Genomic DNA, 11,660 nt, shown 5'->3' on the forward strand with positions numbered 1-11,660 from the left:
GGTGAAGGGCTGGAAAACAACCGGCCGGGCGGGCGGGCGGGCGGAGACGAGCGGGCGGGGCGAGGGCGGAGGGTGCATTGCTTCATCCTGGACATTTTACGGGAAACGGGCGCATCCGGGGGAGTGGCCGAGAGGCGGCCCGGGCCCCGCCAATGGCTCGGCGGGACGTGGGGGCGGTTTGGGGCGCGGCCTCGGGTTAAATAGTCGGGCGTCCCCGGGTCGCGCCCGAGCCCGAGCCGCGCCGCGTCACGTCACGTCCTGCAGGCCTCGCAGGTCCCGCAAGTCCCGCAGGTCGGCGCCCGCCACAGCCGCAAAGGACGCAGCCGCGCCGCGAGCCGGCGACGCAGCGTCGGGCCCGAGCGCCGCGCCCAGGAGCATGATCGTGGACCGGCTGCTGGACGACGGCCGCGGCGGAGAGGGGCTGCTGGACGGGACTGGGGACGGTGGCCTCATGACCAGCCCGCTCAACCTCGCCTACTTTTACGGCGCCTCGCCGCCCGTCGCCGCCGCCCCGGGCGCCTGCGACTCCGGCTGCGCGTCCTCGGGGCCCTCGGCGCCCGGCTCGCCCGGCTCCGACTCCTCCGACTTCTCTTCCGCCTCTTCCGCGTCCTCCTGCGGGGCCGTGGAGTCCCGGCCCAGAGGCGGCGCCCGTGCCGAGCGTCCCCCAGGTAGCCCAGGCCCACTGGGTCTGCGCAGGGTGGGCAGGGCCTGGCGGGAGCCCCGCGCCGGCCGGGGGAGGGCAGGCGGCCCTGGGCCTGGCGCTGTGCGGGCGCGGGAGGTCCGCTGGGGCCGCGGGCCTCGCACCTGGGCGGGGAACCGCGGCCTTCGGTGGCGATCGCTTGCTCTGCCTTTCTGACTAAAGCGGGAGAATAAAGCACTGTGATGAGTCCTGGGCTCAATGTAGGCGGAATTTTCTTCTTGTGGCTCTTTTAGTGAAAAGCTGTGGCGGAAAGGATAAAGCTTTAAGAGTTGTGTTTAACTCCAGGATTAATTTATTGTAAAGTATTCATGAAGATCTTAAGTAAAAGAACTTTACAGAAAAAAACTGCTCTTTAAGGGTACAAAAGAGAAGCTGGTCGGAGAAACAACCTGTTGTTATGCTTGCAGTGTGGGATGGTGGAGAGTTTCTCAATTATGCCCAGATAAATTTGCAGTCTCGATTTTATTGTGTTAGCACGGCTGAACTGTATCTGGGAAAGAAAGGTATAATGGTTTCTTTTTTCAGTCGCGAGTTGGTAAATTTTTTAATGAACCGAGTTGCATAATTACGGCGAAAACCGGATGCCGCTCTGGGTAGACGTAAGGCCTAATCTCAAGTGTTGGCAGTCTCCTTGGCATAGTTCTTACAGATGATCTCTTCCGATGTTCCCCAGTGCTAACCACTTGGGTTTTGGTTGTCTTTCATTTTAAAAGTTATTTTAAATAAATTTATAAATTTTAAAATCATCTAAAAAGTGATCTTAACAGTACATTGTGTTAGGAATATAGTGAATCTCGAAAGTGTGTGTATGTGAATTGAAGAGTTTTTGTGAGATCCTTTAGGGTCTTTGGACTTTATCTGGCAGAAATTTTGGTAGATCTTAGTTTACTATACATACGTATGAGGGGTTTTCTGAAACTGCATTTTTGTTTTTCGCTGTGAATTTATTTTCAACTGCTGTCATTCCAGAGCACTACCGTGTTTGAGCCTCAAAATTCAGATAATTCTAGACATCCCTAAACTTAAAGCTAAGAGCTACAAATCATTTCTCTCCCCTCATCACAGAGCTGTTTATCTCATGAGTTCGTAATGCAGATGTTCAAATTATGCACTGTTTCTTGTCTCATGTTTAATTTTTTCCGCTTTTGGTACAGTGGCAAAATTACTCATTGCTTGACATTTTTGAATCTCGGCGTTCAACACATCCCAAGGGATTGTGACATAGTCATAGTCACAACAGTAGAGTGTACTTGTGTACTGAATTGAGAAGTGTGTTAACTTTAAATGTGAAACAGACATACTTCCTTTTTTACTTACAGGGCTTTTAGAAGCAATTCTAGAAACAGTGAATGAGGGGAAATCCTTTGTATATATGTAGGAATATGTTTAAAATTAGTGACTTTAAGTAGCACAGTAAAATTGAGTAAAATACTGAGAATATGTGTAAGATACTGTTATCTGTTATGCTTTGGTACATTGAGATCTTTGGAGGACGCTGTTTTGTGTTTTCTTAGATGAGTGGGATTAATGAACTTTAAATTAGCGTAAAATGAATCACATTTTTCCTTCTCCCTTTTTTCAGAGTCAAGAATAATTATAAATGAGTAATTTATAAATGTATAAGATTCTGATTGACAAAATCTTTGATCCTGTGTTACGGGGTGGATAGGTATGAAAGACTTAGGCAGTTAGTTTGGGTTTATCTGTTGGCCTGGGGAATCTGACCAGAATGAGCTTTAATTCCTGAGGGTGCCTGGTGGGAAAGGCTCTCAGGCGATTGAATAGAGCTGAGTATTATCACAGCCGGTTAACTAGAGTAAGTGGTAAAGGCTGTGCAGTCTGTTGCTTAGGGACTGTAAACATTTGGCAGCTTTGGGAGTTAGGAAGCATTGTGTTGTGGAGAGATGTGATTGGCATATGTTTTGTCTTCTCTTAAACAGTTGAGCCCTATATGGGGGTTGGCAGGCAACAGAGAGGACCCTTTCAAGGTGTTCGAGTGAAGAATTCGGTGAAGGAACTCTTGCTGCACATCCGAAGTCACAAACAGAAGGCTTCTGGCCAAGCTGTGGATGATTTTAAGGTGGTACTTTTATTTAGTTTTGTTTTTGAGTTGGGTTTGGGGGAGATAAGTCTGTCAGGTCCAATAAGTTTCTTGCAGTTCTTCATAGAAGACAATGTGCCTGAGAGAGACTGTATTTGTTTTGCTCTCTGTGTGTTCTGGTCACTTAGCCCAGTGCCAGGAATCTGGAAGGTGTGCAGAAAATACAATGAATGAGTGAGAGAAAACAGTTTAGGGGCAAGGAAATAATTAGGGCTCAATTAAAATGGAATATTTTAACTTGAAAGGGATAGAGCAAATGGGTCTTACTAATTTCATCTTGACCTAGTTGAACTGAGGTGAAAATAAAAATGGAGGTGTTGAAAGGTACTAAGTGAAATGGAAAACAGATATTGGTAGAATAACTAAATCAGAGATTTACAGTGTGCTATAAAGGGTAGTGGAATAAATATCGATGTATTTTAAGTAGAAAAGCATTTTATGTACACTAAATGGAAATTTTTTTTCTTTTAGACCCAAAGTGTGAACACTGAGCAGTTCACAGGTAAGAGTCACTTCTATTCAAAATTTTATTGGCATTTTAGAGTAAAATAATTTAGTGTTATTGATACAATTTGTACAGTAAAATGATCTTAGATTTCATATCCCTTTCTTGCATGCAGAACTGAAGAACACAGTATCATACAGTAGGAAAAGAAAAGGCCTCGATTTTCAGTCTGATGGATCAACTTGCAAAAGGCCAGCCCCATTACATACCCAGTTTTTGGTGAGTATCTCACTATTTCCTTCTGAATACCCTTCAGATATCATTCCTGGAATAATCTTAGTATTTTAAAATTTTATTTATATTTTGGTGCTAGAGATTGAACCAGTAGAGCATGTGCTCTACCACTGAGCTACACATCCATAGTCCTTAGAATAATCTTAGAAGGAAGTCAATATTCAAATTGTATTTTATTTCTTTTCAGACCCCACCTCAAACACCGACACCTGGAGAGAGCATGGAAGATGTTCATCACAATGAAACTAAACCAGACAGCAGTGGTGATCTGCTCCAGAACATTATAAACATTAAGAATGAAAGTAGCTCAGTTTCCCTGAACACAGTCCAAGTTAGCTGGATGAACTCTGTGGTACCTCAGAGCTCCCCCAGAGAGCAGTGTCAGGACTTCCATGAAGGACAGGTCTTCTCTTCACCTCAGAAGTGTCAAGGATTCCAAGTCAGCAGCTCTCCACAAGTGATGGACCATGCTTCCATGTACCAGTATTCTCCGGAGAGCCAGAATGTAGAGCAGCAGCAGCCGCAGTACACCCACAATGCGTCTCTGGAATACAGTCCGTACTTTAGAGCTTCCCAGTCCCCCAACTATGAATCAAATCTCTTTGATAGACGAGAACCACAGTTCTGCCCAAACCAAAGTTTTACATCTCTCTTAAGTGGTCATGGGGAATCCGAGAATGTCGCTGTTCCCATTCAGACTTCCCCCAGTGTCCAGCACCACAGTGACGCTCTTCTGCAGAACTTCAGCATGATGCCTAACAGTGCCTGTGAGGCTGTGGGGGCGCAGGATACAGGCTCTATCTCTGTAAATGCCTCGCTGCCATTCCCGAGCATCATCGGAAGTCCGATGAACACCTCTCAGTTAGGGAAGTCATTTTTTCAGTGGCAAGTAGAGCAAGAAGAAAGCAAGTTGGCAAATATTTCCCAGGACCAGTTTCTTTCAAAAGATGCAGATGGTGACACGTGAGTATCAGGTGTTAATTTAGTAAGACACACATGTTGAGCCTAGTGGGCATTGAAGTTGTCTGGAGTCTGCCAAGTTAAATCTTAGTGTTTGGCTAAACAAGCTGACTAGTGTAGGTAGAAATGCTATTCAGTACTAGTTAATATTTCAAGGAAAGGTGTTCCTTTTGTTTTTTTGACTAAAAATATTACTTGTTTTTAAGTTACAGAAAATATGTATGTCTTTGAAAACTTGCTTTCAGAGGATAGTGTTTATAGAGCAGAAACAACTAGATCATGACTAAGCTTAAATTGTACATTGATTTGTAGACTGAATCCTAATCTGTCTTTATGACCTTGCACAAGTTAATGAAAATCTTTATGTCTGTATTTTTTTATGTGTAAATGATACCTCCCAAGTGGGATTTTTATGGGTATTAAACAATAATAAAGTGAACACCATGGTGTTTGGCATTTTTTTTTCTCTTAGCCTAACTTTTCCAGTTCACATATATTATCAGTGCAGCAGAAAAGACAAACTAGCTCTGTGGTTTCATTTGAGTACACCGATATATATCAAAAAGGACTGCAGAAGAATTTTTTTAAAAGACAAACTTTGTGAAGCCAAGTAATTCACTTTTTTTCCTTTCCTTGTTCCCCAGGTTTCTCCATATTGCTGTTGCCCAAGGGAGAAGAGCACTTTCTTATGTTCTTGCAAGAAAGATGAATGCGCTTCACATGCTGGATATTAAAGAGCACAATGGGCAGGTGAGGCTGAGATGGCAAAGGTGTGGTAATGGTGAAGTGAGTAACGCCCAGTGTCATGTGTAGACTGTCAGTGCTAAAGATCAAGAGAGACTTGGTTAATATTAACTTTGAGATACTGACTTTTTGCTACCATTGACCTTGAAGTTATTATTGTTAACTTTGCATTATTTGAGCAAAGACCATGTATAATTAGTCACTTTCTTTGCTTATTTTAGGTTCCTTGTGTTACAGTATTGGATTGCTTATTAGTAGGGTTTATTTCCTCTGGGGAGTTTAGTTTCATATTGTTTGTTATGGCTATGTTATATGTTTAAGAAATTGTTTTTCTTTGAATATCCACAGAGTGCCTTTCAGGTTGCAGTGGCTGCCAATCAGCATCTCATTGTGCAGGATCTGGTGAACCTCGGGGCCCAGGTGAACACCACAGACTACTGGGGACGAACACCTCTGCATGTCTGTGCTGAGAAGGGCCACTCCCAGGTACTTCAGGTAAGAGCCCGTGAACCAGGCTTCCAATATCCAGGGCCCAAGGGACAGGACTTGGCTGTTACTAGTTGCGTGTATCTTGCATGTTGCAATAATGTGATTTGAGTTGATGTATTCATTTCTTGGGATACTAGGAGATAAGTATCTGTGTACTTTGTCTTTAGCTGATGGTTGTCTGTTCTAAACATCTGCAGGCGATTCAGAAGGGAGCAGTGAGGAGCAATCAGTTTGTGGATCTTGAGGCAACTAACTATGATGGTATGCAACTACCTTAATTGGATATGCAGCATGTGGAAAGTGAAGCCTGTATAATTTTACAGCATTAAGTATCATATTAAAAGGGAAGAGGGGGACTTAAAGCTATTGTGTTCTATATGTAAAAACCCTAACAGAAGGTGTATTTAGATTACCTTACTAATTTTCGTGGAGCCCATTTATAGGTAAAGTGAGAGACCATCATCCTCAAGATTTGTTCTTGTAGAATGAGCAGAAGACTGGAGTGACGATTCCTTTATTATTCTCCTAGGCTTGACTCCTCTCCATTGTGCAGTCCTGGCCCACAATGCTGTGGTGCATGAACTCCAGAGAAACCAACAGCCTCACTTACCTGAAGTTCAGGAGCTTTTACTGAAGAATAAGAGTCTGGTTGACACCATTAAGTGTCTGATTCAAATGGGAGCATTAGTAGAAGCAAAGGTAAATTTACAGAAAAGGTTGGAGATGGGGGATAGATTATAGTAAACTCATAAGTACAGATAAAAACCTTTTTTCTCTTGTTTTTAATTGAATAGTGAATAGCAGTGTCCAAGTAGTCAAAAAGTATAAATTTTAAAAGACCCCTTAATCTGCTCTCTTGATTTGCTTCTAATTTATAAATTATTATCCAACACAATCATTTAGCTGTGAATAAATTAGTCTTTCTTTGAAAGGAAAAGAAAATGCTCAAACTGATGTCATTTTGCTGTGATTTTCACATGCTGACAGATACTGCTTTTTGTAAAGATTCTTGTTTACATAATTTGGACTTAATCTGCTTTTTGAACTGGAAAATATTTTATTCCTTTGAAATTTGGGGCTTATTTACTGAGTATCTCCTATGACCCAAAGCAGAATATTAGTGGGGCTGCCTACATCATAAACCATTTGGACCTTTGGGGAATTTCCTGTCTAATAGACAAAGAGAGAGCTATAGTTTATTATAGCTCTACATAGTGGCCACCAACTGTGAAAACACAGGGCAGTCATAATAAATGGCTTATTGATATCATATTCAATAAGAAAGTATTATTTTAGGTCTTTACATTTTATGGCCACCATGTGTACAAAAGTCACCTGTGATAAGTAAGAGCCAAGAAAAAAAATGAATAGGGAATTCAAGAGGAATAAGATTCTATTTAGTTTAGGCTTCGGGAAGGCTTTGTGGAGAAGGAAGTTGAGAGACAGAGTGAGAAGTATGTTCTAAGCCATGGAATCTGAATTGGCATTTTATATCTTTTCTAATTTTGACAAGGATCGAAAAAGTGGCCGCACAGCCCTGCATTTGGCAGCGGAAGAAGCGAACCTGGAACTCATCCGCCTCTTTTTGGAGCTTCCCAGTTGCCTGTCTTTTGTGAATGCAAAGGTATTTTTAGAAAGTTTTACTAGCTGCAGCCTGGGAATGATCTTCATTGTCCCTTTGAGCTTGAGTTCTTTTCATGAAAGTCTTCCTTCCTGACATGCACTGTTTAATTTCTTTGTCTTTAGGCTTACAATGGAAACACTGCGCTCCATGTTGCTGCCAGCCTGCAGTACCGGGTTACACAGTTGGATGCCGTCCGCCTGTTGATGAGGAAGGGCGCAGACCCAAGTACCCGGAACTTGGAGAATGAGCAGCCTGTGCATTTGGTGCCTGATGGCCCCGTAGGAGAACAGGTGAGGGTCACAGCTTGGAGAGGAAGCACCACAGTCAGTGTCTGACTCTCACAGTGGTTGTTTAGTTAGTTTGTGGAAGGCTTTGTTTCCAAGGCTTTGTTTCCATGTAAAAAAATTGGGGCTTTATCCATGGACCCACGTAGTCTTTTTTTTTTTTTTCTTTTCTTTTTTTCCTCTTCATGGGACAAACTTGGTTTCAGGTTAGAGTAGAGTCAGAATGGTTTAAGGTTTGGAAGCTGATGAAAGAGAAGGTACTAAGTGAGGTTCCTGCAGATACTGCAGAAAGAATCTTAGTTTTGTAAGCTGTGAAGCTTCAGATCTTATGGATATGAATGAGATGATATCTAGAGAATGTTCACAAAATTTCTAGGTACATTGTAAATGTTCAGTGAACATCAGCTGTTAAAATTATCTCTGTGTACTGTACAAAGTAATACTGTACAAGAAATGCAAGGGCTATAAATGTAATTTGGAACTTAGAAGTAGTTTTGTTTTGTTTTGAGATAGGATCTCACTATGGAGTGTAGGCTGGCCTTGAATTTCCTTATGTGGCTCAGGCTGGTCTCAAATTGATGGCAGTCCTCCTGCCTCATCCTCCCGAAGGCTGGGATTATAGGCATGTGTCACCATGCCTGACTAGAAGTGTTTTATACCTTAAACAAAATTATGCTTTACTAATCAATTATAGTTGTGTGTTGTCCTTGAGAATTGAATAGCTTAATGTGAACTTTCTAGATAATAAGAAGTTAAGCTTTAAGAAGTTAAAATTTTTTGACAGAGATCTTTTCCTGGGGTGAGGGGAAATCAGAATGTCTGTGAGTTTGATCATTAAATTATCATTATACATGGAATGCAGCTTAGCCTTTTCTTTGAGTTCTACCTATCATTATGACCATAATGTTATAGCAATTCCTACTTGCAAAGCTCTCTACAACTTAAATTTCTTGATAGTTTACCATTGAATAGTTTGTAGGAAATTGTCAGAAAACTGATACGGAGGTTCCAAGACAGAAGTCTTCATTAACTAGTAGATGGCAGTTGTAGGCCTAGTGTTTGCTTTTGCTTTGGTGTTTGTGGTGGTAGCAATAAAACTGTGCTCCCAGGCATTACTGAGGTGCGGAAACCCATTTATCTCTGCAGTGATATTGTTGTGTTACTCTTTTTGCTCTTGTGTGTGTTGGGGGGCAGAGAATCTTTTCCCTTGTCTTTATTATCAGCCTATATTTACTGGATGTGCTTCTTTTTAGCAGCTATCAGTTGTATCCTTTACCCCAGTCCTCTTTAGAGGACAATTTAGAAAAATTGTCTGTGTTAGTTAGTCTGTTGTAGTCTGAGAGAAAGAGAACAAAATTGTCAGACTTGGCCATACGTTCTTATTACTTTCTTACATAAATGTTCTTACAAATGACAATGGATTAGGAAAGGAATATAGCCCTTAGTTATTTAAGTAAGTAATTGGAGATTTTCAACTTCATATGACTTTGATTGAAAAATTTTACTGTCTTTCACTCAACGATCATTATTAGAGACCTGAAATTAACTTTTAAATGGAATTGTGATATTTTAAAAAGTCTTTTAAATCTTAATGGATATCATGCATATTTTTCATGTTTACAAATTAGGGAGGAGTGGTATAGAGTATAGCATTTGGCAACACTTTATTTTTGTTTATAAACTCTATCAGGTGACAAACATGCATAGACATGTACATGAATGTGGCTGTGTTTTCCAAAGATCATGGAATAAATTAAGCTTGTGAAATGAGGTGCTGCTGTGTGTGGGAAAGGAATGAGATTTAGAAGAAAATATTGTCATTTAGACCCTCAGAAATCTCACAAACTTGGCATTATAGCATATGCCTGAAATCCTGCCAGTCTGGAGGCTCAGGCAGAACAATCCCCAGTTCAAGCCCAGCCTAGGCAACTTAGTTAGGAAGACCCTGTCTTAAAACTTACAAAAAAAAGGAAAACGACTGGGAATGTAGCTCAGTGTGAAGGCTCTAGGTACAGTTCCTAGCGATACAACAGTCCTTCAACCAATCTTATTTCTTTCTCTTCCAGATCCGACGTATCCTGAAGGGAAAGTCCGTTCAGCAGAGAGCAGCACCGTATTAGCTCTAATTTGGAGCCTGTTTGGCAACACTCACTGTCAGTTAGGCAGTCCTCATGTATCTGTACATAGACCATTTGCCTTGTACTGGCAAATGTAAGTTGTTTCTATGAAACAAACATATTTAGTTCACTATTATATAGTGGGTTATATTAAAGAAAAGAAAAATGTCTCATTTCTTTTGGCAGATTTGCATATTTCATACCCAGGTATTTGGGATCTAGACATTTGAATTTGATATGAGTAGTAAAATCCTTAAATTAACAGTAGTGTTTGGGTAGGAAAAGACTTTGATTTGTGGTGTAAGGCATTGCTCATGGAGCTGTTGCCAGTTGTAAAGCAGAGGAATTGTGAATGTTTCTTTAAGAAAAATGAAACCATTTGAAAGGGAAAAAAATGAATCTGGATATATGGTTTAGGCTTCTTTTGGCCTGATGCAGTACCCACCAGTTACTAGCACTGACAAGTTTCTAGTCATTGGACTGGATGAAAGGCATCTGTGGTTAGGATTTGACCTTTGTAAACTGTATAAAGTATTACTTTTGTTTTTTAAAAATATTGTACATATGTGGTCAGTAACATGGACATTGAAATGTGTAAAGCAATAAGTAGAAACGAGTAAGTAATTGTCGCTAATTTTTAAAATTGTACACATTTAAAGGAAGTATTATTATGTAATCACCCAACTAAAATCTTGTAGATAAGCCAAATGGGGACGTGGTCCCTAGTTAGCTGAAAGAACTGCTGGTATGTTTGAATTGTAAATATGCTTCTCGTGGGTTGAGATAAGACACACATCAGTTGTAGGTTATTCCATGCTTTTGAAGCAGACTTCTATGACTTGCTTACCTTTTAGGAATTGTAAGTTCTTTTGAAATTTTGTTCTTTATCTTTATATTGAACCAGATCTTTCTATTTTCTGTTGTCAATTAATGGTATTTCATGATGTTTATGTTAACATTTAAAAGTGTTTTATTTTTAAAATGTTAATTCTATTAACATTGTTTCGCTTTACCTCTGGTATGGCCCAAGGAATATATTTGGCTTTTATTGCACACTAATTGTTTGTAATAAATATGATTAATTAAAAATCTTTTTTAAAAATGATAAGTCTTATAAGTGATTATAGTGATTAACTTACCATATTTGTAGCTAAGTAGTTTTTAAAAAGATAAAGATACCTTCTGGATTGATCACATTCTTCATCCCAACCTAGGATGTGAGGTGGACAAAAGTTTGACATAGTTGTTTGGTATGTGGGAATATGAGAGATGAAAAACAGTTCAGTCACAGTGAAAAACTCATGGTTAGTTTTAAATCTTACTACACAAATTTTTCATAAAGATAGGCATTTTTTTGTGCCTTATTTTTATTTCTGTAGATAGAAAAATTACTATTAGTGGCAAATACTTTTAAATTGCTTAATATATATATTTTTGTTATGTGTTTGCTATGCATAATGAATACACTCATGAGTTTGTACTTAATGTATATATATTTTTAATTTTATTTAAAAGGAAAAAGAGAAAAAACAGAACAAAACAGTGTAAGTGTATAAGTAATACAGAACTACAAAAAAAAAAAAATACAGTAAGAAGTCACCAGTTAATAGATTACATATTATCATCTTAGAGATAGTGGTTCAAGACACAGGATCAAAGCGTACAAAGTGGACATTCAAACAGACTGCAAACAGTTGTGTTCAATGATCCAATCAAAAACATTAATATGGTCATCTATTTAACACACCTAAACACACTTGCTGTTGTGTCGTTTACAGCACTTTTTTTTTTCCTCTATTACAACAAAATTTACATATTTTGGGTTTTATTACTCCCATAGTTCTTAATACTTTTTTTTTTTGGAAGAGAATAAAATCAAATATGACAAAACAAAGCTGTCAG

At 40.0% G+C, this 11,660-nt stretch overlaps 1 protein-coding gene across 1 annotated transcript; it reads left to right on the plus strand.

The window, feature by feature from the left end:
* The first annotated feature begins 224 nt into the window (after nt 1–224).
* Nucleotides 225–10,866, plus strand: Nfkbiz (NFKB inhibitor zeta). The gene is made up of 12 exons (XM_003469287.5): nt 225–668; nt 2,641–2,780; nt 3,273–3,303; nt 3,422–3,525; nt 3,728–4,503; nt 5,145–5,250; nt 5,593–5,739; nt 5,931–5,994; nt 6,263–6,432; nt 7,247–7,357; nt 7,480–7,647; nt 9,708–10,866. Exons 1-12 carry the CDS (start codon nt 377–379, stop codon nt 9,759–9,761), a joined length of 2,163 nt encoding a protein of 720 aa, XP_003469335.1. The 5' UTR covers nt 225–376; the 3' UTR covers nt 9,762–10,866.
* Nucleotides 10,867–11,660: the final 794 nt, after the last annotated feature.

This window comes from Cavia porcellus, unplaced genomic scaffold, assembly GCF_034190915.1.
Source record: "Cavia porcellus strain 051 isolate PalLab524CR breed Dunkin Hartley unplaced genomic scaffold, mCavPor4.1 scaffold_15, whole genome shotgun sequence".
NCBI classification, from domain to species: Eukaryota; Metazoa; Chordata; class Mammalia; order Rodentia; family Caviidae; genus Cavia; species Cavia porcellus.

Coding starts and splice junctions, on each gene's coding strand:
- Nfkbiz (XM_003469287.5), top strand. CDS start 377: ATGATCGTGGACCGGCTGCTGGACGACGGCCGCGGCGGAGAGGGGCTG. Junction 5,995..6,262: donor TGAGGCAACTAACTATGATG/GTATGCAACTAC, acceptor TTATTCTCCTAG/GCTTGACTCCTCTCCATTGT. Junction 7,358..7,479: donor TGTCTTTTGTGAATGCAAAG/GTATTTTTAGAA, acceptor CTTTGTCTTTAG/GCTTACAATGGAAACACTGC.